Here is a 27154-nt window from a genome sequence, read left to right on the forward strand (position 1 = left end):
CCGCGCAGATAAGGCACGCGGCGCCCGCGTACACCTTCTCGTGTATAATGCAACACGTATCCACGAAAGACTCGCGAAGCCCCCGTGTAGCGCCCATTCATCGTGGCAGCTTAGCCGTGAATCGCAGGCGAAGTCGCCTCCTTTCCGCCGGCGGAATATATATCGCCGGTAAACACGCCGGCGTGCAGACACAGGCGCGCGCGCGGACTGGCAGGGGATGGCACTTGTTCACGGGCTGTTGAATTCGGGTGGTCGCCGAGGCCGCCAGACGGAGGAAGAGGCGGCGCGCGTCTGGGCTGCCTCGCTCCACGCGCGCACATCAAAGATGCATCGCATCGTCGCCCGCGTGCCTTGGCAGCAGCGGCGGCGGCTGCCCGTCCCTCACTCGCTCGTCACTGTCGCGAGCCTGCAGCTCCTGGCACGCTGCCGGGCCGCGCCTTCGCGTCGCGAACAGCAACCAGCATCCGCTTCCCGAGCCGAAGACGGCCGGTAAAGGGTTGCGCATATTGTAGGGGTTGGGGAACGGACTTCGGGATGAAAAACCACAAACTTGGGAGGATTTATTCTACATTATGTACAGGAGGTGAGACGTCAATGAACATTCGTACAGTCATTACGGGCCGGCAGCAACTCGAACGCTGCGGCCCGCGGCAAGAAGTTCGAGAGAGGTGAATCAGGGAATCAGGGCATGTCCCAGAATGCTCAGGTCTCTCTGGAAGGCTTCTTATAAACACTTCGCGCACAGTAAGTCACGTCATGTTTGACCAATGGGAGAGTCCGCTCCGATGACGCCACTTTCTGCCAATGGTAGGCGCCCGTGTCGCGGTGTCACACCTGGCGGCTCTCTGTGGTGTTGCCTCGCAGACTGGCAATACACTTCTAACGAGGAGAAGGGGAGGGCTGCTCATGCTCCATTGTCGGATGCCCACCTGCTAATCCCGGCGGCGCACGAACTTGTTGGCACGTGAACTTGTTGCCTTAAACTTGTTTGCTCGGCCGCTCCTCTGGAATGCGCTTTCCTGCTTCTGCATTCCTCAATTAGCTGTGCTGCAATCCGATGTGGTCTGGGGAACTTGAAGTAATCGCAGGAAACAGCTCCATATCTAACAATATATAGCATACGACATGGCGTAGCCGGCAGAGAGAGAGAAGGATAAATGAAAGGCAGAGAAGTGAACCAGGACTGAGCCCGGTTGGCTACCCTACACTTGGGGAAGGGTAAAGGGGAGGGAAGTATTAAGAGAAGACGAGAAAGTCCACTGTGAATGTCGCCGACGTGGTAACAGTTTTCTGCTGTTTGTCACTGGCGGTCGCTCAATCCGGTAGCTTTCAAAAATCGCAGCAGCGCTTTTGTTGCCTTTTGTAGCGGCGATGTGCGAGGCCAATCAGGCCATGGTCCTAAGACCTTGTTCAAGGTGAACGTTTTTTTTTTGTCTAACTGATTTAGACCAGAGCTGAGGTCGTGTCTTTCATTTTCGAAACATGGAAAGCAGCACAGTAGATGTTCTGTAATCTCCTCGACACCGTAAGCGTTGTACTCAGCGCTATCAGCCATTCCAATCAAACACACATATGTATTGGTGAATTCGACGCCCGAGCGCGAGCGCCACAGTAGTGTTTCCTTATTTCGCGGAAGCCCAAGGTAAACAGCCGCAGTTGCATAGATGGGCAGGGAGAATGCAATCGATGCTGCATAAATTCAGGTGTGTGGCACTTCTCCAGTGTCATACGGTGCGCTAGCTTGCTTAAGTGTTGGGCTGCGCCAGTCCTCGATAAAGGTATACAGAAACAAGGCTTGCTCCTTCGTGTGCTTTCCTTCATTGGCGAGGTCGTTGCCGGAGATACCGTGGTGACTCGGCAGCCACTGATACACGACGCAGAGATAGTTAGCAAATATTATTACATGGCCTGACCAGTAGGGAGATTTGGCGTGACACAGGATAAGGAACACGCACATTTATTACAACGCACCATAACCGGTACAGGGACCTTGCCGACTGGCCTGTCTACCCGGCGGAACAATTGGCGTTGCATAACTTGACTCACTGCTCCGACATTGAGCCTTCTCTCTCTCTCTCTCTGGCTTCCTCGTAGAAGTCATTTTTCTTTGTTCGGTCGCATGAAACGTTACGCGACCATGCGCGTTTCTGGCCTTGCCCTTGACGTGCGTGCGCACATATCTGGTTATGGTGTGTGTACGCCACTTTGTTTCGTTTGGCATCGCTGTATGCCTGCCAAGCGTTGAGCGCCGTACGAGTTGACTCGGTGATTACTACAAACTGCCACCCTGTTATACAAGTATGCCTTCGGTTTTTTGTGCCCGGAAGAGGAACTGCCCTCTGGTCTGTCGCCAGAGACAGTCTCATGTGCTCGGAAACGGCGTCCTCTTTCTCAATGGAAGGCGCTGTACTGTAGCCTAGATTCAATCAGCGGGCATTACTGAATGTTCGACTTAACCTTTTTTTTGAAACAGGAAGACACGCGATGACTGTGTAGACACCGTATGCATCTGCATGAGCGAAAGCAGTCGGCAACCAAACTGGCCACGAAATGAAATTAATTTGTCACCGCTCGGTGTCTTGCGCTTTCTGTCACCGCGAGCGTGAAGTGGCGCGTTGCTTCGTTTTTATGACAGGAGCGAACGACCCTAGAAAGAACAGGCGCTCACCCAACATTTCCTATAGATACAGTATAACGGAGCTGCGGCAGCGGGTTGGCGGGGCTGATTGGGCGCGTTTCTTCTTCTGGCCGGGATATATACACAACCACTGAAGCAGCGTCAACCTCCCCTCGCGAAACTTCGTGCGGAGCTGCCTTTGCTTTGCCGGCGGGTTTACTTCCGCTCGGGGTTTTTGCGGTTCGTCGTTGTTGGTCGTCCCGGTGAAAAGTGAGAGGGGACGGGAGGGGGGGGGGGGGGGGGCGCACGCAATTAGTGATCTGAGCCGACAAACACGACTCGGCGAAGGTCGTGGCCTGAGGCTAATGACGGCCGCCCCATCATAATTAAGTCAAGGTCGTGGCACGCGCTCGAGCTACATAGGCACACCGCAATGCGGGCGTCGCCGGCCGCCCGCGGTCTCGCACGATCGCCGATGTACGCGTGTCTTTGCCACGCGCATATCGGAATGCGAGTGGTAACGCGTGCTCGTCGAGGTCTAAATAAGTAAATAAATAAATTGCTGCGTATGTGCCTGAAGTATATCTATGAGTGTGAAACGTGCGGTTTCCCCGTCAGCATCTATTTTCGAAGCCGCGCGGCGCACCCAACATAAATCGGGAGGGATCGGGGGGGGGGGGGGGGGGGATCATCAGGAAGAATGCAATGCGGCGTGGCTTTTTTCCGCCGGACCCCGTGTCCCACTCGCGCAGTGACTGAAAGCTTGCGCGTGTAAGGAGCCTGCATGCCAGTCAGGACGCAAAATTTACTGCGGTTCTTATTTGTTGTTTCAGCTCTTGATGAGTACGCGTACATCCAACCCATAATACTATAGCTGCATTACACAAACTCCGCTGTAATTCCATTGTTTACCTGCATGTTGTTGCGACTAGGGTTGGCATTATGGCGAGGAATCCACCAAGCCGATTGACTGCTACGTCACGTTGTAGGAATGAAGCAAAAAGAGTTTCTTAGCTTAGTTACGCGGCTCCAGCTAGGAAGCCCACACCATGCGGAAGCATGTTGAACGTCCGAGATCATATCATGACCCTAGATCTACCCGACTGCTCGAAAAGTCTCCTCTCCGCATTTAGTACCGTCGTATTCCTTTGGCGAGTCGACTAGGGAGTCTGAAAACTGTCCAGCAGCAAATCACCCTCGTCGACTCCGTTGCGATACCACGCCCATGCTCACAACACTCCGCAGTGACCCCGCTTTCGAAGCCCGATGGTATGGAATGTGCGGCCGTGGCAGCAACCAGCGAATGCAAGGTCGCCATAGAGAGAGAGAGAGAGAGAGAGAGAGAGAGAGAGAGAGAGAGAAAAGACGGAAAGGCAGGGTTGTTAACCAGACTGAGTCCAGTTTGCTACCCTACACGTGGGGAGGGGAATGGGGAGTGAAAGAGGAAGAGAGAGAACTTAGGTGTAGGATGTCTATAGTCGGGCACTCAAGTCTGTTGCCCTCAGGTAGCGAAAAAGCGCTCGAACTGCTTTCTGGGCCAATGAACTGTGAGGCCAGGCTCCCAAGATCTTCGCTTCCGTAAATGGCCTGTCATCCAGTCTATTTAAGGCACACTGGAGAGTCTCACGTTTATTATCGAAGCGAGAACAGTGGCACAGAAGGTGACTGATGGTCTCTTCACACTTGCACTTAGCGCACATTGGTGAATCCGCCATTCCAATACGATAGCTGTAGGAGTTGGTGAATACTACTCCTACCCACAGCCGACACAGCAGTGTTGCGTCACGTCGTGGAAGGTTCGCTGGTAATGTAAGTTTCAGTGATGGGTCGAGGTTGTGTAAACGACACTTAGAGTTCTGTGGTGTATGCCAGCATACACCACAGAACTCTGTGGTGTACGGGGGGGGGGGGGGCATGCCAGCATGCAACCCCCCCCCCCCCCCCGCCCTTCATCCTCAGTTCAGGCTGTCAGGTAATGCTGGGGTTGGTGGTTTCTGGTGGACCTATCAAAAGTTGGTGTCCACGCTGCGTTCACCTCTGGATAGGCGCTGCAGGTTGGGTAGTGGTTTGCCTCGTGGCGAACCTCTAATTAACTGCGAATCCCAGGCCGCATTCGTTATTCACAGCAGCATTGGACGGGGGCCCCCCGTTCATATCCTTAGTTCAGGCTGTCAGGTAATGGTGGGTTGGGGTGGCCTCTTGTGGTGTTGAGACGTAATAATTTATAGGCTGTCTTAATTTTCCCCCAAACGTTAGCAACAAAGGCAAGAAAGCATAGCAACAAAACTTCTATTGCGAGTATTCTTTCGTTTCTAACCTACCACCGCTAAAACACTTTCTTTGCAACCGCGTACGTAGCCGCGGGCCATAGTAGTCCAGCGGTGTGATCTCTTCATCTCAGTGCCCGCGCCCCCATTCCCTCTGTGCTGGTATGCCTTGTTTGTTCTTTGCCAGTGCTCCTTGTCGAGCCGGGCCTGGATTACGATCGGAGGAGAGAAAGAGCACATACGTTCGCATATACATCGTTCAGTCCGAGGCGTATACTTCAGCGTCGTTCACTGGTTGATCGCTAAGCTCGCGCATTTCCCTCTTTCTCTCTTTTACGCGCGCAGGGGCAATACGGGGCATCCTTATGCACCGACGACGATGCATCGCAGCTCTCGTGCGTGCGGCTGCAGTGATGAAATGGCTTTTCTCGAAGCGATGATTGACTGCGGTCGTTTGTCTGTCGTATTTACGGCCGGTAAGGCGCTGCCCTTGCGCAACGCTGTCACGCGAATAATGTATGGCCGCTCGGATCACGCAAGCCCATTGTGCGTGCGATCTCGTTGTGTGTACAGAAGGCGCTGATAGCCCTGCGCTCCGAACTTGTTTCTGCGCGCCGCCAAAGCTCCTCGCGCCTAAGCGCTTCCTTCCTTCGCCCCTTCCTTGCTCGCTTCGCGTTATATTCGGTATATACATGCACGGTCATCACGGCGGTCGATCGCCCCAGCAAAGCACTCTTCACCCGAACGGCCCCGTATATACGCCTCGGTCGTTGGTGCGCTGGGTGGAGCGTCTGTTATTCATGCGTAAGTTTTGTAGCTGCTTTCGGTTGTGCCTGCATACGGAGCGTGTATTTGCGTTGTTGCCTCCATACTGCGCCCATTTGCCCCTATATACAAGTTTCTGGTGTTTGGCGGTATATGGTAATGTAAGCTTGCAGGTGTTTCTCCTATTCACAGTATGGTTTCAATGTTTGTATGTATACCTTATGTCCGGGCTCAGTGAGTTTCTGGGTACTGCATGCTCGCAAATTGCGCATATATAACGTTCAGTGCTGCCTAGCGCTCTCCCGTTCTTCACGCGAAAACAGAAAGGAGCCCGAAATTCGGACGCAGCGTTTGATTGATTGATTGATTGATTGATTGATTGATTGATTGATTGATTGATTTGCGTCGAGAGGCAGCACCTGTAGGCTTGCGAGAGACGCCGCAGCCGAAGGCTCCAGGTTAATGAGTTTGCCTAGTGTGTTACTTAATGCGCACTTTAAGTACACTATAGCGTCTCCGCATTCCACTTCCAACGGTATATGCCCATTGCGGTCAGTAATCGAACCTAGGACCACGTTTTATAGGGCGGGCCGTGTACGGTTCTTACTTGCGACGCGAGCGCGTGTGTACTATAGCACTGTATAGAGGCATCATCGCCTTCGCAGTAGCGCGTGGCCTTGTGTGTGGCCGGAATGTGCGCGCGCCTTGCAGGGGTGAGGCGGAAACCGTTATCGGACGGGAGTTGCCCCTGTTCCGCTCAACGCTCTCTCGTGCGTCAACGACAGCGGCAGTGGCCGCAAAAGAGCTCGAAAGCTGACGATGATTGCAGTACACGTGCTACTGACGCATTCCGACGGGCGTCCCCAATCACGCGATCGTTTGCCGATATCGGCCAACTCCTCTCCCAACCTTCTCTCCTTGCGAAGTGCTTGAGTGTGTCTGCCACTCCTATAAGGCTCGCTGTCGCCCCCTGGGTCCGTCGGCCGTCACAATTGAGGTGAGCCCCGTGACTTCCATCGCGTAGCTTATCTAAGTTTTTCTTATCGACAGTTGTAAGAGGCGCACGTGATTTCGTGTACATGTCTAATGGGGAAGCAATCGTCGAAGTACTGATTCTTATCCTCTGTGCACGCTTTTATCAGACGTGCGTGAAAAAAACTAATGCGTCATTTCATCTCGCCAGAATGCATTAATAAAGATCTCCTCCTCGTATCGCTGCCGTCGTAGTCGATCAGGCACTTTGATGCTATAGCTTTCCGTTGCGAGTAGTACACGTTATATCGCGGCGTGCATGATTCCGCGTTTCTCGACCGTATGTTTATACCTTATTGCGCGTGGCGTATATTGTACGCGTGTTTTAGACGTCGCGACACGTGTATACTGTATGGTGAGAAAAACGCTCCCGATAAAAGCGCTGCAGCGAAATGATATCGTTCAGCTGTCTCGCTGATTTACTCCTTGCATCTCTTTCCCGCTTTTTCTAGACCACTCGCTGCTTTGACTTCATCTTAATAATTGCTTCCCCTCCTCGATAACATATACCATCACCATACATTGAATATAGGCACACGAATTGATCGTGCGGCTAAAACGTATACGGGTTCTATATATATATATATATATATATATATATATATATATATATATATATATATATATATATATATATATATATATATTGAGAAGTGCCAGTTGTCAGACGTTTTCGAATCGTTATGTATGGAACATATGGCGGGCATTTCCGAAAGGTATACCCGCTTGCGTTATACGCAACAGCGTTAAGGGTCCGATGTCGCAGAAAACGCGGTGTCGGCGTGGGCGGAGTTGGCCGTGAGCTAAAATTTTTGTATTTATTTATAAGGGGTATGTGTGTGCCACGCCTTGCTGTGCTACATGCGGTATATCCGGGTTATATTGCCACACCATTCTATCACTAAAGGTGATCGTGCCTTGTCTTACATTCTTGACATCGTTATTTCTCGGAATATTGAGAATGACAGTTGACAAACAAATGTCATGAAACAGAACACCGACAGCGCGTGTCTTTTATGTTAAATCTTCTCAGACTTAAACAGTGCGAAGCAAAAAGAGACCTAAAAATGTCTTCTTTTCTTTCTTTTCTTTTGCCCGGCTGTGGATTGCTTCCGGTATCGGCCCACGCAGGAGGTCTAGTTTCTTCCAGAAAGCTCGCCTTCGTGCGTATAGCGTTCGCCGCCAGCGTTTCCAGGAAAACGTTACGGTTACATAAGCTGCAGTTGCCGGGAATCGTGAGAAGCAGTCGGGGATCTTTGAATGCTATCGCGTTCCACTCTTACATGCGAAGCCTAAGCGTCCCCCAGATTTTTTATACTACATTTTTGTAGCATATTTCTTAAAAAAAATAAAAGGCATTGTAGAAGTTCACGGTTGCTTTCTTATTATATTGCGCGCAAGTTTGCGTTCCTCCTAAATGTGGATATAAAAAAAAAGTTTGAGAAGGTGCGGCGTGGACTCGGATCATTGAAGACAGTCCGGTCGGCAAGAAGTGAAAGTATTACCGCACGTGCTGTGTGCGCTGGACTTAGCACCCATGGCCTTCAAAGAAGTCGTCTAATGCGCAACTTTTACTGAAACCCGCCCGACTGGAAACGTTCCCTGAACGTTGCGGCGTTTGAGCGGCGAGAACGCGCACGCACACTCACGTTTACACACACTCACGTTTACACACACTCACGTTTACACACACGCACACGCACACACACACACACACACACACACACACACACACACACACACACACACACACACACACACACACACACACACACACAAGTGCACGCACGGAGGGTTGCGAATGAGCCGTAAAAAGGTGCACTCCAGAGGCTGCTACGGGGGAAGGGCCGGGTTGTCGTCGGCGGCGCGCAACGCTGATCTCTCGAGAGATTTACGAGTTCCGCGTGGGATTGGCCGGCGTCTGCCATGGCTCCCTGCAACCGCCGTCAGCGGTTGGGCCGTTTGTTTGCGTGATCCACAGATGCGCGGAGGACCTGCTATCTCTGTTCGCTACTCCTGTTGCTGCTCGGAACGGCTCATATAGTGTGTTTCCGTATACTTTATACGCCCGGCGCTGTGCACGGGTGGGAGAAAGAAGAGGCGGAAGAGAGGCGAAAGGAACACCAAGCGGAGGAAACAAACGGTGACTCGAGGCCGTCAGCGCAGGGTGAAACTCAACGCGCGCTCGCTGTGTTTTGGTGCAGGACGCTTGAGAAACGGTGCGGGATCGTTTACCGCCGGGACGATGTTGGAGAATCGAGGATACAAGCGTGCATTGATGATCAGTCACTTGAGCTCGTCCTGGTAACGGCCCTTCGAACGCGATCCATCCATCTCCTTCCCGCTCTTAGGTTGCAATCATGGGAACAAACCGCTGTCGCGCGTTCAAATCAAATTATTACGTGAACCGTCACACTCGCGGTCGGAAATTGCTCGTCTCCGGGTCGCATTATAGCGTCAAAAGGGGGAGCGAAAAAAAACTGAGGCCATTTATTGAAGCCGCCAGGCCCCGCGCTAATGAGATAAATCCCTGCCAATCGCGCACCTCCGCCGTTCCTGTCCGCAAAGGAGGGTGGAACATCATCGGCAATGTGTGTGTGCGTCCACGCGATGTTTTCACTGCCCGCTGAAACACACGCATATTGCACAAACCAGCGCCAGATTAATCTATGACGGTACGCCTCAGCGTTCGTTTGGTTTTGGAAAAGAAACAAGATGTGACTAGGAAGGAAGAGAAACTAAATTCACAAAGTTAAACGGAGAAGATTGTAAAAGGGGGAGCTTGAGGGGGGAAGCACTGCCAAAAACTGGAAGATCAAACGGCTGTGGAGGAGAGAGATGGGCGCGATAAGACGTACAATGGACGTAGCCGCCCTGGTCATTGTCGAGTAAAGAGTACATGAAGATAGCGCGAAGAAAAAGATGAAAGTAATAACCGAGGAAAAATAAGAACGAGGGAGCAGAGAGAGAGAGAAAAATAATGACTTGGAACGCGGCTTTCCCTTCTTCTCTCGCGCAGTCTTCTTCTTCTCACCCCCCCCCCCCCCTCCCGCTTTGTTCCGCTCTCCCGTAATCGTTGTTTAAAGCCGCGGCGCTAGCTTTCCGGTGATGATTGAATTCTCGAGCCGTCGTCGTGGCGGTGGCCTCATGATGAGTCGTCGTAAGAATGCGCGCGCGTGCGCGAGGATCGGAGCGGAGGTGGCGCTGGAATCTTGATACTTTGCCTCACCAACTCAGTGATGTGCAGCGAAGCCTGCGGCTCGCGTCATCCAATCAGTAACTTAGAGCAGCAGGTATCGTGTTCCCTACATCGCCCATTTTTGTGCCACTAATGCTTCCGTGATGCTTTCATTCAGTCGGCGTCACGCGCAGGTCTATCAGTGTCCAACAGTTCTTTTGTGTTTGTCTGGCGAGATCCATGTCTGGCGTCTCCTCCACGGAGTCGGTCATATGGAGTGCGTATAGTCCACCCAACTATCCGTATCGCTCAACCTTACCGCGCAGTGTGCGCGAAAAGCTATTGCGGAGGGGGGGGGGGGGGGGGGGAGACATCGTTTCGCTTGTGTCGGAAACCAGAAAGGCATCGTCGTAGAGTGCGCCGTTAATACTGCCGAGATGATTCTGTTCTGTGTTCATTTTGGATCATTAGTGACGGACTCTAGGCGAGCCAGCTCTTTTGTTTCTCGCTCCCGAGTGGCTGCAGGGCCGTCACCCGTGTAGTTTTCGCGACACTGGCGCGAGAGTTGGTTTCGCGTGATCTCGCCGGTATGAAGACGTCGACGGAATTCGAGTCCTACGACCCTTCTCTCGGATCTATAACCTGCCCTGACTGACCCTGTGAAGTTCGCAAATGACCTGTCCGTAATCCGCCGCTGATACGGCGGCTTCACAGAAGGATTAGCGGCGCACAGTGGGGCGAGCCCTTTGGTATTTCTGGGGGATACGGAGCCGATTCTCGTCTTTCTGTTTGGCCGTTTGGGACCCTTATAGCCTTCGCCGCACTGCATGGAGTTAGACGCAATTTGCGCGCCGAGCCGCAGGCACGCGGAAGAGAGACGCTGCGGCCAATTTCTCATCCGCGCGTTTTCTTTTTGTCTTCTTTTCAGTTGTATATATATATTTTTTTCTTGTTCGTACTGCGAGGTTCGTCGCTCTCGCTGGCTCTGGGAAGGGGTTAAACGGTGAAGCGGCTCGGGTCTCCCCGGTTCCGGCTTAGACGTATGGCGACAGAGACAGTGGAGGGACCGCGGTGTAGGAGGGACGAAGTCCAGCGTTGCCGTCGTGCCAAAAAAGAAAGCAAACAAAGCCGCGCGCGCGGCGATGTGTGAGCCGCGATGACAGTCGCCACGCGAATGCTTCCATTCATCACGTCTCCGAGCGTCGTCCCCCCCCCCCCCCCCCTCCTTCTCCCCGATCTTTCGGGCCTTCTCGTTCAACTCCCGCGAAGTCGCGTCAGCCAGTGGCTACGTCTCTCCGGTTACGGCTTAGACCGGCGGGGAGAGAGATAGCGGAGGGACGAAGTCGAGCGTTGCCGTCATGCCATGAAAGAAAGCAAACAAAGCTTGGCGCGCGGCGATGTGTGAGGCGCGATGACAGTGTATTCTTCTGATGCGACGTTCCCAGGTATAGAGTGGGTTTGTTTACAAGAAACGGCAGGTGTACTTCGCCAGAATTTGCGGCGAGAGAGCAAATGCCGGCGTTGCGAAATGTTTGCGCAGCTTGCAGCTAGTGTTCTTTCTTTTTTTTTTCCGTACCCGCGTAAGTGGCTCGCAGTTCGAAAGGGGCGGTACATTGTGACAGTGCGCAGGTGACAGTGCTTGCTAACAGGAAAGTAAGAAAGAGCCGTTTCGTGCACGTGTCGGTCCTTTCTCACGGCACAACTGCCACGAAGTTCGTATTAACGACTAGTACTGTTACTCACGGGTAAAATATTTTCCGCGAGCCGTCCCATGGCGTTATGGCCAATTCGAACATCGTAGCGTCAGGTCCAGCATTCCGGGTGCGAGAGTATCAGATGTACTTTCCGGAAACGTCATCGTATGTTCGACGAGCTTCTGGTGCGGCGCGACCCATTCCTGCAAGTTAATGATTGTATATGAGTGAATAAGCTCATACAGGATTATTAAGCATGGTTACGTGTATCAAGTGTACAGGGGTTCTGTGTGTATACGTTTTGTGCTATCTTGGCCCAGAACAAATACGCAGGGCTGCCCACTCTTGAGGGAGACACCTTCATTAGTATTCAAGCGCATACACTGCGTCTTAAACTTATTTGAATGAAATCCCTCTGATTAATCTTTTCTCATTAGAGAATGGCCACTTCACCCCCACACCGCCATTGCCCTACCATTAATTACGAGTGACATTGGGTTACACCGGCAGTTATGAATACCGAAGTGGCGTTTCCGCTGAGGATGTCCCTGTACACCCAGAATGTTCAGGCGCTGTTTGTCGTCGCGCAGGCATGCAACGCGCGCGCCTTGGGCGGAGCCGACGGGCACATAGTTCTGCAATGGGGGGCCTGCGGGAATACGATACACGGACGTCGCGGATTTTCTGCACACGCGACCGTTTGCCGCTTCTCTCGTGAGCACAGGAAAGTAGAGCGATGACGTTTTTGGAACGCGCGCGTGGAGCTCTTTAGAGCAGCACGCGTTGCTTCGCCAGAAAGCAAACTTTGCTGACACCCGAAATGATGTCGGTGCGTCAAGGGTCGTTTCTCGGCGGCTGTCACGCGCTCCCCGTTTTGCTTCTTCTTGCCGGTGTTCTTTCGCAGAGTTCGGTGCATTGCCTTCTTCGCACCCCGAAGAGGCAGAGGACGAGGCCTGTCTGTTTCTCGTATCCGCCCTGTTGCCGGCCTTTTCTATGCCGGCCTTTTCTATGCGTGTGTATACTTATATCCATGCCGCAGCCGCTGCTGCTGCTTTCCGGGGCTGTTCTCGAGGGCGTCCCCGTGCCGCGGCGGCTGTCACAGAGTGGGTGGCCGGAATGCGGCCGAATCGTCTGTTTCCGGCCGGGGGAGCTCAAGGAGCAGACAGAGACGTAGTTACGACCGCGCGCCACACGTTCCCCACACTCCTCCGTCGCAGGCCCGGGCGTGAGCCTTCCTTGCACCGCGTCCTCTCGCTTTCAGCGCCGTCGCGGCTGCTGAGGTGGTGCGATGCTGGAGAGAGAGAGAGAGAGAGAGAGAGAGAGTGGGGGGAGTCGCAGTCTTCGCTTTTCGTTTGCTTGGCGGCCAGTGAGCTCCGTCTGGGCTCCAGGGGATGAAGCGTTGATACACCGCTAAGAAGAGTGCCGAAGGAATGAATGAAACGAGACAGAAAACGCGAATGGCGCGCGTGCGTCTGGTGTTCCATCGCATGGCTTCCGCCGTCTGTTTCGCTTTATCGCGTTCGTGGCGCCAGTGGGGATTCGGGTTGTCCTTCGTATTCCTCCGATCTCTCTCTCTCTCTCTCTCTTCGACCCTCATTCTTCAGGCCTTCGTTCATTGCTCTCTTTCAGTCGCACTGCGACGTACGCAATTTTTGCGTTTGTGTGTAGGTTTCCTGTTGTGAAATTGCGCATTGAATCCGCATTCAAGAGTATGCATTGTGACTGGCTGTTCACTAGCGTTGACCCCAAGTGTTCCGCTTCTGTCTGTTGTCAGTGGGCCTCGGAATATTCCGAAACATTGCACGGGAAGTAGTACCCGACTATATATAGCGTTGGTGTGGAAGCTGGCGGTGTTTGGGACTGTGGGCTTGCACTCGAGTCTGTAACGTCATCTCACGTGCGTGCACAGTGTGATCATTTATTGTATGTCCAATTTACTGTATTTTTTTCCCTATCCGTCACAGTTTCCCACTCAATCCACGTTGAGGTAGTCGACCGACACCACCCCACTCTTATCCTTACAGCGATTGCGTCTCTTTCTTTCCTTGACAAGCATTTGCAGAATACGTTTCGAGAGACACAGTGCTTTGGCGTTGTTACTGAAAAGAGCCTACGATAAGTACGGCTCGAACCGTTGAAGACGATTCCTTCGCATTTGAGTCGAACTCGCATGTTATCCACTGCGCCGGGTGTTCTCGAATGAATGAATGAATGAATTTATCAAAGAGAAACGGGGGAATGCGGAGTATAAAAGCTGCACATTGCAGCTTGACAGAGATCCGGCCCCATACAGTTCGGCGGCGAGTGCGAAAAACATTGCGCCCACAGGCAAGAGCGACATGCGACTAAAGAAAAACTAATATAGGTAGCATTAAACAAAAAGTTCATGCCAGAAAATACAACATCGATTGCAAGAACGACATACAGAAGTACAAAAAACAATTTACAGGAATATATACGATAGTAACGTTCAAACAACGTGATCAGTGCGTGGTACCAAAAGTAAGCTGGTCTCCGATACAACGCTGTAATGGAACTATAGCGTGAAGAAATTGCGCTAGATAAGTGCCAAAGGAAACCAGAAGGGAATAGGAACAGCGAGCAGGAACAATAGGCTAAATGATGACGCTATGACTCATCACGATCGTTAAAAGGAAATTGCGAAAAGTGTGCGCGGACCATGCGCGCACATTCCCGTATATTTTTCACAATCATTTTACACAAGCTACGTCCATGCGTCTGATTAGTTTCACCGCGAAAAGTAGTTACGTTATTTTGTCCGCGTTTGAGCATTGACAGCACAGTACGCAGTCGTATCCATTTATCCACTTACTTTAAAAACTATAAAATGTGCGAAATGCTGCGTTCCTTCATCTTCTTTTTTTTTTAAATCTTCTCTTGTTTACTCATCTTTTCTCTACCCCTTGCCCCGTCCCCCTGTGCAGAGTAGCCAATCGGACACTTAATCTGGTGAACCTCTCTGCCTTTGATCTCTTGTTTTCCTTCCTTCCTTCCTTCGACTTACATCAAACGTCAGCCTAACCTGTTTCTCGCTCGCTTTCTTCGTTATATGTCGCAGTATGCGACTGCGTAGAGCTAACCTCGATTTTACTGTCGTCAAATCTTTTTTTCGCGCCTGTTAACCAGTCTCTGATGGTTGGAAAACCTCAACCTCAAAACAACCTTGTTTTCGGCTTTCGCGGGGGTAGGCGTAAGTTTTTTCGCGCAGCTGTGTGTGTACCTTGGCTCGCAGCACGGTGTACAGAGCGCGCGGCCTTATAAAGCCACTAATGATCGGGTTCGTTCTCGTTGCGTCCTCCTCCGGTCTCTCTGCCTCCGCCTGCAGCCCGTTGCCAGAAGCCGTTTAGTTCGCGCGGGTTAGGCTAGCTCCTACTCTCTTTACCTTCTCCGTGTAGGCCTTGGCGGCAAGGTCGATTAGTGGCAAACAATGGCGAGTGACGCCGTCAGAGCCGTCGTTGTTATGGCGGTATCGTGAGTAACCAAACGTGTAGCGCAGCCTTTGCCTTCGAGTCCCAAGCGTCTACGTCTAACGTCTCCTCCCGGAAGAGCTGTCTGTGGACCACCGCGCGAGGTCGTCTAATGCAAGCGCGGAGACGTTGCTTTTCTCTGTGCCTTATTATAGACGCAAAAAAAATAACACAGGCGTACGTTGTGATCAACTAGCACCACACTACCATGCAACTGCTATTATATACGTAGGCGTACGGGAAAAAAAGAAAAAAGAAAACGTCGTAATAAAGCGACTCAACGGGGTAGCGCCAAGGGGACGGAAGCAAATCGAGGCATTAGTTCGTTGGCTCACTTTGATCGGCTTGCGGTCGAAGAAACCTGTGATATACCGTGGCGCCATGTGATCTCCGCTAGCCACGTTTGCCCTTGCGCGCCTTTTAACTCTTCGTTCTCGCGGTGGCTGCAGCGTTGCGCTGCCGGGCGCAAGGCCGCGGATTCGATTCCCGACGTTTATGGTTGCCATTTGCGCGGCAATGAATGCCGCGCAAATGGCAGTGAATGCCAAACGCATAGGACGCGGTGTGCCGGACCGTGACGCTCATCGACGTGAACAGACTTGGCCGTCGTCGTGTGTGTGTGTGTGTGTGCGAGGGGCATATCGAGTGTTCGTTTCGTCCCCGTTGCGTCTTACGGTACTTAGCGCAAGCAAAAAAAGGAATACGCACCAACTAGCCCATTTCCTTGCTCTTCTAATAGAGGGGAGTATGCGCGGAATGCGCGAATCCCACTCTCCTCCTTCGGACGCTCAACCCCTCTCCGCGCAGGGGCGCACTCGCCCGCGCGCCACCCCGTCCGGGTTGCACCGATGCGTCCTGACAAGGAGGCCCTGTGCAGTGGGGACAGCGGAGACGGAGGATGCCCGGATGGTGGAGGGAAAGCCAGCGAGCCGCCGCTGGTCGCATTTCCTCTGCCCTCGCGTGCAGGTGAACGCGCGCTGAACGTTATATATATGTTCTTTAAAGCGCACCGCTCACCTGTAACGATATACTTCTGTTATTTGTTTTTACCTCACTTCGTCTTCCCTGCTGAACCTCTCCGATGGTCAACCAGACTGGTTCGAGCTCTAAGCACACGCTGTCGAAGATTCGAAAAATCCCGTCCCCTTAACACGGACATGGTTCGCGATTCGTACTTTCGGTTCACGTTTAAGAGCCCTAGGTGGTCAGAATGAAAATCTGGAGCCTTCCACTCTACGACGTCTCATTATCGCGGCGTCTCATTATCGCTGTATCGCTGTGTTGCTTTATGACATTTCAATCAATCAATCAATCAATCAATCAATCAATCAATCAATCAATCAATCAATCAATCAATCAATCAAACCAGCGCTATTTTCAAACCAGTCGATGCAGTAGCAGAACGAAAGCGATTGTGCGTGGCGACAGACGCGTTCTTGTTTGCCAAGGTCAATAAACACGCAAGGTGCGATATTACACTTGTCAAAATGTGTGCAAAAGAAGAGAAGGTCACGAAAAAAGAATAAATGAAACTGCAAAAGGAATACCCGAGTGAGGTACAATTCTGTGAATAGTAAAAATATAATAAGCACTCTTTAGAACACTGCCCTTTGGAACTATACAGAAAGCATAATTCTTCGCGCATCTGGTCGGTGCGGGTTGACGTATGCACGCGTGACGTCAGCGAGTGGGAACGTGCGCGGAGCCCACGCGCGAATAAAAAAAACAATAAATAATAGGCTCGCGGTATCTGGACGATCGAGCGTGCGCGTTTCCTTTCGGCGACGACGACACGCCGTGAATTTGACGTCAAATACGCCAAGAAAGTATAGTAGTAAAGTTATAATGCACTACATTTAGGGGGAAAGTAAAGGCCATAAAGAAGAGAGAACCGTTTCATGAAAGGCAGTGATTTTAGCCGACGTATAGACATCGCTGACATGCTACTCTGCGTGGGGAAGAGAATTGGGGAGAGAAGGAGCGAGGCGCAAAAGAAAGGAATAAGCTAAAGGCCCTGCCGGCCGTTGAGTGCAACGGCCGGCTTGCCTTTGCTTTTTTTTGTTGTTGTTGTTATAGGGTGTACGTCAGAGGAACGGAAATGGGCCGAGTCAAGTTCACCGTGCAAGACCTAGGTTCGACGTTTAAAGATCAGGTGTTCTTGGGGTTTCTAAACCACTTCCCCTCGTGAGCTAAATAGATTACTTTTGGGCATTCGTTAATGAAAGCTTTAGATGTTTGCCTGATCACGTACACGCCTATAGCATGCTATATATTCCAGAATATGAGGGGCCATTGGCAGAAAATGCGCGATTGCAGCAGGTGAATGTGGAGAAGGGGTTTCGCGTTACAACCCGTCGCAGTACTTTTGCTCCCTACGTCGTACTGCTTGGATTTAACTATATATGGGTGTGCGAATATTAATTTTGAGGCCGAATCGAATACGAATTGAACAGTGCCAGAAACTAATCGAATAATATTCGAATAGTGAATAGCCGCTGTCCAGTAACTATAAGACGTTCGTCACGTCCTGTAGTATACTTGACGTTATCAAGTTTCTGTCATTACATGTTACGAAGCGTTGTTTGTTAACAACATAAATGGAGCATTAGGAGGAGCAAACGAGTAGTTCATTCGCGAGCACAGGGATCGTCGGAGAGTGAGAATGACCACTGTACAACCTGCGAAGTATGGCTGTACCAATATGACGCGTAGCCGGCCCCACCATATGCAAGCTCTCGTGTTTTACGTCTATACTATGCCCACGGGAGCGAAAATTTGCCATACTTTTGCTACAGTTTTATATTTATTTGGGCGCAGTTGACGCTTACGAATGTTTGAAGAAGTGTTCGAAAGATATTCGCATTTACGAATAGTGTCTATTCGATTCGATGGCCGAATCGAATAGAACACTATTCGATTCGTTATTCGCACGCCCCTTGAGAATTAACTACACTGCCATGGCGGCAACGATTTTCTTTTTTTTCCCTTGGAAGCCAGCGCCGTTGAATAACTGCATTCCTGCATTATCAGCAGTGGATAAATGAATATATTTTGCGAGGAGAAGAAGACGACGAAGTGTCTTTTGATACAGAGCTGTTCTTTCTAGCTCCGGTTTATTTCTGTGAAAACCTCAGTTCATCCGCTGGTCCTCGCTCCCTGCTCGGTCGTAATGGAAGTGGACGACCCCGTACGTCTGCCGGCGACGACGGCGTCAGCGGCGGCCGCCTCCAGGAAGCGGATCGGTCAGCAGAGCGACACCGACAGCGAGGACACCCATGTCTACTCTCTCAGCAGTGAGGACACTTCCGATGACGACTTCCAGCTTGTGCAGAGTCGCAGAGCGAAGAGAAGGAACACCAGGACGTCCTCATCGTCAAGCACGCAAACAGTGAGACAGACGCAGAGGCCGGACGCCAATACCATCATATTCGTGCCCCTGCTTCCCAACGTCAACATGAAGCTACTTAACAGGCAATCTGTGTCGATGTCACTGGAAGCCCTGGTGCCAAATGAAATATCGGACATTCGAGTGAACACCCGAAAAAATCTTCTGGCGGTTGATGTCCAGCATGCGGCTGCTTTGACCACTCTACGCAGCGTAACGGACCTCGATGGCATTCAGGTGCGCTCTTACATCCCTCTGGGATCTGACGTAGTCACCGGCGTTATCTACGACGTAGACGTCGCCATCCTTAACAACGACTTGCCGATTCTTATCAAGCCAGCCAATGATGAGGTCATCGTTGATGTTAGGCGGCTAGGCAGTTCACGCTGCGTGAAAATAGCATTCAAGGGCAAATATATACCCTCGCATGTTAAGGTGGGACACTTCAGACATGCAGTGCGGCCTTTCATTGCGAAACCTCTTCAGTGCCGCAAATGCATGAAACTGGGACACGTGAGCAGCGTCTGCGAAAATCAGGCAGCATGCCCCCGCTGCGGAGAGCCCCACGCTGCAGATAAATGTGGCGCGACTGTAGTGAAGTGTGCAAACTGCGGAGGATCACATGAAGCTTCATCGAAGGCATGCCCACATATTAAGAAGGAAATGGCGATCTTGAAAGAGATGGCGAGAGATCATTCATCTCATCGCGAAGCCGCCGATAAAATCAGGAAGCGACGTTCACGTCGCCGGCGCTCCTCAAGGAAGGCTCCTCAAGGAAGGCGCATGCCACTTCCTACAACACCACCTCCTCTTCCACCACCTAGGCCAGACAATGTGGAAAGGACCGCGAAGAGCCAGTCTACTGAGAAGACCACATCTGCCGAATCTTGGCCGGCTCTACCGAAACGACAACATTCACCTACAGAAACACAGCAAACTTTCGCTGGACAACTCCCGACATCTACTGCCGGCGATTTGTGCGACCAAGACAGGCAAGTGGCTGATATGCTGCAATCGCTAATTAATACAATGCGCATTATACTGAACAAGCTGCAAACACCAGCAGCTCGAAGCGCTCTGCAAATACTGGATGCACTAAATCCAGTGCTTGCTAGCATCGTTTAAGCATCATGGCTCGATCAACAGTCCCCTTCCGCACTGAACTCAAAAGTGCGTCGATCTTTCAGTGGAATGCCAGGGGTCTAAGGACCCGTATATCAGACTTTCGCCAATTCATTTTTACACATCGCTTCCCCATACTGGTTATTTGCGAACCAAATACGTCAACTCCACTCAGACTGTCCGGTTATGAATCTTTCGTCTCGTCCACATGCGGTGCGAGCACGAAGGTGATCATCTACATCCGCACGGACTTAACATACGTCGCTAACGCGATAGAGCCTCATGACGACAACCAATATGTCTGCCTAAATGTCCAAAAGAAGAATGTGTCATTTACACTAATTGGAGCCTACATATCCCCAGCGGGTCACTTTGACGGCGAACGACTAAAGAAAATATTACTAATGAACAATGGCCCCTGGATTATCACAGGTGACTTCAACGCGCATCACCAGCTATGGGGAAGCACTAAAATTGACTCCAAAGGCAGGCGCCTTGCCTCCTTTGCTGCTGACCATGATTTGTGCTGTGTGAATGACGGCAGCCCTACATTTCTGCGAGGCACGACCTACAGTAGCTGCTTGGACTTAACTTGGGTGTCACGGCGCTTTGCCTCAAGCGTCCAATGGTTTACGGACATAGAAACACATGGAAGCGACCATATTCCAACATACATAAAGATTAGAGGAGTTGAGCAACGCTCCTCTACCGTCTTGCGTACAGTTGATTGGTCAAAATTTAAGAGGGATATGGATGACACATGTCGGGAAGGCCTCTCGCACACCATCGAAGAAGCAATCGCAGAGGCATTGAAAACATCCATCTGCTCGCTTACAAAGTCAACAAGGCGAACAGACTTGGACGTGGAACTTGAGAGGCTGCGTGCGGCACGCCGACAGGCGGAGAGGAGGTATCGGCGCACGAAGTCCGTCTTGGATCTGAGGGCTTCACGACGCATACAAAAGAAAGTCCAGCGTCGCATGGATAAATTGGAAGATAAGCGATGGAAAACATTCTGTCAGTCACTTGATCCCCGAAAATCGCTCTCGCACATATGGAGGACGGTTAGGGGTCTTCGCTCATGCATCTCCGCATCAAAGGAAGCCCTTCGCTGCTCTGGCCCTCTACCAACTCCGCTCGGAACTTCAAGTGGCTGAAGAGTTCTGTGCACGGGTTGCTGGGTCCATGGCCATCATTACTGACGCAGCATTGAATGACATCCCTGAGGCACGTGTACCAGAAATAAACGTGCTATTTTCCCTCGAAGAGCTCGATGCTGCGTTGGCGACCTGCAGGCGTTCTTCGTCACCAGGACCTGATGGTACGTATGCTGCCCTATGCCACCTTGGACATGACGCACGTGATGAGCTGCTCAAATACTACAATCAGTCTTGGCAGAATGGCGCCGTTCCTAAAGAATGGAAATCGAGCCGCTTGATCCCCATTTTGAAACCTGGAAAGTCTCCGCTTGAGATCTCATCATATCGTCCGATTGCGCTTTCGAGCTGCGTCGGCAAAGTGATGGAAAGAATGATTCTTGCTCGATTGGAATGGTACCTAGAACGATTCACCATCTATCCGGACGCCATGACAGGCTTTCGTCGAGGTCGCACGTCCATCGACAACGTCATTGACATCATAACATGGGTCCAAAATCAAAAAAGCCTCAAGCGCCTTTCTGCGGCACTTTTTCTGGATATAAAAGCACCATACGACAACGTCGCCCATGAGGCCATACTAAACTCACTAGAGGCTGTTGGAGTTGGTGGCCGGATGTATCAATGGATTCGGGACTATTTGACTGAGAGGCGTTTTTTCTTACAGACCGAAGACGGCCCAACTTCAGACCATTACATCTGCCGTGGTGTGTCGCAGGGTGGAGTGTTGAACCCTATTTTGTTCAACCTCGTCCTGGTAGGACTAGCGGATTACCTACCGCAGACAGTACATCTCTCAATATACGCCGACGACATTTGCATCTGGGCCTCTGCGGTGACTCGCCCTCAGCTAAGAGCCAGGCTTCAGCGGGCGGCAACCATGACGGCTTCTTACCTCCAAGAACAAGGCCTCAGTGTGTCTACTGAAAAGTGCGCATTACTTGGTTTTACGCGGAAACAAATGTCATCGTATCCTGTTACCATCGATGGTCAAGCTGTATCCTATGTTAAGACGCATCGCTTTCTGGGCGTCATCATTGACCGCAACCTCTCGTGGAGCCCTCACTGCGTCTATCTGAAGAAGAAGCTCGTCGCCATTGCTCAGGTCTTCAAATTTCTATGCGGGAAAAACTGGGGTACACCAGTCCATTCTATGTTGCAACTGTACAGGGTTTTGTTTCTCGGACTCCTACGTTACAGCCTACCAGTATTGTCAAGTGCATGCAAGACGAACTTTCGCGCCTTGGAGAGCGTACAAGGTCAAGCCCTACGCACGTGTTTAGGGCTGCCTCGGTGCACTTCAACCGCAGCAACAATCGCCATCGCAGGAGACCATACAATCCAGACTCATGTAGCTGTCGACTCTCTCAGAGCGCACATTCGCCATCTGTCAAGGATCCCCGACCATCGTTTGGCCTCCCTACCAGCAGATAGACGTCAAGCGACCTTTTCACGAGTGATTAGCGCTCATCAAGAGTACATACCGGTATCTTTTACACCGGCGGCGAAGCCTTCCTCTCCCCTGTGGTGCCTGCGACCACCTCAAGTGAATTTTGCTATTCCTGGACTTACAAAAAAGTCCAATCATCCATCGCCAGCTCTGAAGCAACTTACGCTCCTATTAATGCACCAGACGTATGATGACCGCATACATATATATACTGATGGTTCGACCTCACCTACCAGCTCAACTGCCGCATTCGTCGTTCCAGCCAAGAACGTTACAGCTAAATTCAAATTGTCGCACACGACTACATCTACATCGGCAGAACTTGCAGCTCTCCATGCCGCTATGATGTACATCACCGAAGAGCCAACAGAGAAATGGGTCGTATTTTGTGACTCTAAGGCAGCCCTTCACAGCATCAAGTCCGCATTACGTCCCAGAACTTACGAGCAAATGACATCTGAAATCAGGGAACTGCACCATCATGCTCTGGAAAGAGGACACCAGATTATATTTCAGTGGATCCCTGCTCACTGTGGCATCGTCGGCAACAACCTAGCTGACAAGGCTGCCCGGTGTGCCCACGAGGATACCAAGACGCGTCCAACACCTTTGGCGAGGTCAGACGCTGCCAGAGAACTTCGCCGACTTGCGCGCAAGAAGTCCCAAGATCTCTGGATTTCAAGTGGCTTCAATTGCAGATTGCGTAAACTGGACCCCACGCTACGGCTACAACTGCCATCTAGCCTTTCCCGCGGCGAAGCAACCTTGTTGTGTCGCTTGTGGCTGGGAGTCGCGTTTACGAACGCATATTCCTACCGTATGGGAATGGCCGAGAGCCCGATGTGCGACTCCTGTGGGTGCGAGGAGACCATCGAGCACCTATTGTGTACCTGCCCTCGCTACGATGTCCAACGCCTCTCTCTGCGGGCAACTTTACGCAGACTGGACTCGAGACCTTTCACCGAGTCAAAGATACTCGGACCGTGGCCACACCCGTCGCTGGCTCGAAAAGCGATTCGTGCACTAGTGCAGTACTTGAAGTGCACGGGCTTAACAGACCGTTTATAGTGTCCTTGTGTTTGGTGTCCCTCCCACACGAACTCAGTGTTTACTCTCTCCCTTTCTACCGCTTTCTATTCCCCTTTCCCCTCCCCCAGTGTAGGGTAGCAAACCGGATGCTGTTCTGGTTGACCTCCCTGCCTTTCCTACCCTTGTTTTCTCTCTCTCTCTTTTGCGAGGAGCAAGTTTTAAGAGCGACATTACGCAAATAAAACTGAACGATGCAAATAAGGAAACTGGATACGAATCAGTAGTGACACGGTCGAAACGCCTCGGCGTTTACTGGAATGGGCGAACGCCTTGTATGTGTTTGACGAAGTGCGCTTTGCACAGGTCGTGCGCTGGTTTCTTCGTGTGATCTGCAATGGGGAAGCCTGACGTCAGGGTGCTTGAGATGCACACTAGAGCACCCTTTAGTTGAGTGTTACATCAACCTGCGAACTATTTAATAAGCTCTACTCGTGTTTCTACGCGCCTGGTCTCTACTTATGGCACCAGTCTCCAAGTAACGCACAAAGAAACGGAAAAAATATTTAGGAGGAGAAAGAAAGAAAGTAATGAGATCTTATTAGATTACTGTACTCGGTCGTGCAGCATTTGCTTACCAACAGGGCGAGTGTACGCGCGCACAAAGGCACGCTGAGAAGAACCAAGACTCTCGGTTCTATTTTCCCACTCGCTGTAGTATAAGGTCGGGGTGTTCGACGCATGCTTAACACAGCCTGACGTGATTCTGCTTTCTTGTTCCTTTGCAGGGCATTCATTGCATCCGCCCTGAGAGAGAGAGAGAGAGAGAGAGAGAGAGAGAGAGAGAGAGTTAAATGTATAGGAGCGAGGGCAGCGTGGGTAGCGGCGCACGCGTCCGAGACGGAAGAACGCGTGGTGATCATTTTCTTTCTCTCTTTTTTCGCAGGAACACTACTTGGCCGCCCGAGGTGTGGGCTGGGGTGCCGCGTTCAACAGCATGAGTTGCCTGCAGCTCTCCAACTCCATCCTCCAGATGACCGCCAGCTCGTGAGTACATAACGCACGATGAAACTCTGCAGTGTCATCAGCATTTCTTTGCCAGCGTTCCTGTTTCCCTCTTTGCTGCGTAATGTAGTTGGATGTAGTACGGTATTCGTTTTTAGGATTCCAAGGAGCTTTATCGATGGTCCTGAGAGGCTCCGATGCCCCCTTTTCAGGGAGGTGATAAAGCTGCGAAAGAAAAAAAAGAAATGAAAGAAAGAACAATCAGCTGCTGCTTTAATCGCAAATCTGGCGCTCCATTTCGTGTCGGCGCACATTGTGGCAGGCGCTATATACATGCAAGTTGCAATATAATCATAATTTATGATGTGTAGAGTTCTCTGGCACCACGTGTTTGGCAAGCCTTCGTGAGGCATCGGTGCAATCGTGAGCGCTATCGGCATATATGCCGATAGCGCAGATGCGCATACCTCCTCAGGAAATATTCCAGCTATATGCGGAAGCACTGTGTGCTTATAACTCATCCATCGCCGCGTCACCCGAGTCTGGTGACCACGGAGGACGATATATGGCTGTGGCGCGCATAAAGCGCGTGACGTCAAGAGGTCGCGTGCATTGCCATAAAGGCGGCCGGTGGTTTTCAGCGCAGCTGGCGTGGTGCAATTCGTCGTGCCCCCTCGCGGGTTGCAGAATCAAGCGTTTTTCCTTCCTTTAAATCACTATCATACGCGCTGGCGCCGCGCATTCGAGCCAGATGTGGGCGTCCCATTGCGCTGCGGCTGAATCGCCGCTTGATTCGACTACTAGCTCGTTCAGCTATGCCATATTAAGCGCGGACAGTCGGCTCATGGATTTGTCTTGATCTTGGTGCTTGTGGTTTCATGTGTTCCTGTGGCCTCGTTGATTATGCTTCAACTTTATAAATTTCCGGGAGGTCACGTTTTTCTCAAAGGACGATAAGTTTCTGCGCGCATGCGTAATCATCGAGAATAGTTGCATTTATAACGCAGTATCGCTGAAAAGTTGTACATTTTTTTCCGTGCACAAATGCGTTCGAAAGCCAGAAGGACAAAGCTGTAAACAACGCTGCCGGGCCTTTCCTTCGGGTCATCACTTCGACCCAGACGCGCGCGGGCAAAAAAACGCGTGACGCGCCGCGGTCACGAGCGAACGCCTCCAAAACTTTCGGCGCGTCCGTACGGCGCGCTACCGCCGCGGATTCTCGTCGGCCGGCCGGACCATTATGGCCGGGGAAGATTTGGCACGCGTTTTTATGCGGCGCTTCGAAAGCCTCGTCGGCGTCGGCAGTCGTGCTTCCACCGAAACTCGCCATCGCGCGCGCTCCCTCTGTTCCGCCCGCGCCCCCGATGATGAACACCGGCGGTCGTCGCGACCGAGGTGAGAAGGCGGGCGGGCTGGCAAAGATTATACGAGGTGGGAAACAAAAACAAACTGTTCCAGCGAGCGCTGCTTCGAGGCCGTGTCGAAAGAGGAGGACGAAGTCCCTCGCGCGGCTCACGAATCCGCTGGGCCCGCTGCGCGCGCGATGCCCACACCGCACTTCGCTGCTACCCATTCTCTCTCCCACCGCTGACTCGCAGCCTTAGATTTTTTTTTTTCTCTATGTCGCAGCCGCGCTGCCCCCTCGAAGCCCGGCCGAGGCGAACGCGGGCGGGCGGGCACCACCAGACCGAGTGGCATTACACCGCAAAGTAAAACACTCGGCAGCAGAGAGGCCAGTCGAGGCATCACGGGCGAGCAGCGTCTCGGGTGCAGTCTGGCATTTCCTGTTGACGCAGGTTTTATTTTGCGCTCTGCCCCGCGGGCGCTTGGCGCCTGGTCCTTTTGTGTCTCTGCCGCGCGCCTCCTCTTCCCGAGGCCAAATGGTTCGTCGTCGACGGAGGAGGTGCGGGAGAAAGGGAATTCGATATGGCGAGCTCTCGCCGCGGAGGAGACTGGCCGCGGAGCGCGGGAAAACGTAAAAGCGGAGAGGGCGAGATGGACGGAGCGTGAACGGCGGCGGCGAGGACGCGCGAGACCTAGCGAGACGCGCGTACGCACGCCTCCCGCGCCGAGCATCATCCTCGGACGGCGTGTGCGTGCCCTCGACTCTTACGTTGTTTGGAACAGCCAGCCGCCGATGGCCGTCTCTTCGTTACTCTGCGGCGCGTTTTTTCTTTTTTTGGATGGGGGGGGAGAGCGCGGATATTTTGTCTTTTTTCTACTTGATTCGTTTTCCTAATTGCGCGTGCGCGCGCTCGCTTGCTCAGCCCGGACCGTGCGCGAGGTCGTCGTCATTTGCGGTGGCCCGAAGTTATGGTTCGCCCCCAGGGGCGGTTGGAAACGCGAACGCCCACCTTCGCTTTGGCGATGATACGCTGGACGCAGCAAGCGGCTTCGATACTCGGCTCATTCCCCCCTCCGCCGACGCGCGCGGTTGTTTACGCTCCTAGCGTGGGCACCAAAAGCTCGTGCGTGGGGCTGTATGCGTTGATGAGACCGATAGATATTGGCCGCGTAATGCCAGAAATTCCTCGCTCTTTGTAGGCTTTCTCGGGCCGGAATTGGCCGGCCGATTTTTTTTAGCGAAGAGTAGGTTGGTTGGCGCGTTGGCTCCTTTCTTCGCAGCGGAAGTTGTCCCATTCCGCGCGAACAGTAGGTCTTGTATTGCGACTGGGGATGCTCTTGCGCTCGTGATTGATTCGCGTCGACTTGGGTCAAAACGACGGGATGCGACGTGATCAGCGCGTTCCTGCTGTTTCGACAAAGGCGATTTAGCCCGCGACTGGCACTTGGGTACCGTGAGTGTATTGTTCAGTGACTGATCACGATGCCGACAGCAGGTGACATTCAAAGCACCTTGGAGGTGTTTGGAACATTCATTGAATGTACCAGGGCTGCCAGCTGTCGTTTGACCTGTCTGAAATAAAACATACGCAGCTGTACAATTCTGGCGCTGACACGCTTGCTT

At 52.0% G+C, this 27154-nt stretch overlaps 1 protein-coding gene across 5 annotated transcripts in view; it reads left to right on the forward strand.

The window, feature by feature from the left end:
• The window catches only part of LOC135900300 (growth factor receptor-bound protein 14-like), a 327836-nt gene that overhangs the window by 161581 nt on the left and 139101 nt on the right, over positions 1-27154 (forward strand). For 4 of the 5 annotated variants that reach the window (XM_070531952.1, XM_065429758.1, XM_065429760.1 and 1 more), the window contains exon 2: positions 24128-24228. In XM_070531952.1, the coding sequence (XP_070388053.1) occupies positions 24128-24228 (101 nt within the window). Of the gene's footprint in view, positions 1-18299; positions 18335-24127; positions 24229-27154 lie in introns of those variants that run through there. The other variant, XM_065429761.1, reaches the window with a different exon arrangement.

The sequence above is a fragment of the Dermacentor albipictus genome, chromosome 1 (genome assembly GCF_038994185.2).
Source record: "Dermacentor albipictus isolate Rhodes 1998 colony chromosome 1, USDA_Dalb.pri_finalv2, whole genome shotgun sequence".
In the NCBI taxonomy this organism is placed as follows: domain Eukaryota; kingdom Metazoa; phylum Arthropoda; class Arachnida; order Ixodida; family Ixodidae; genus Dermacentor; species Dermacentor albipictus.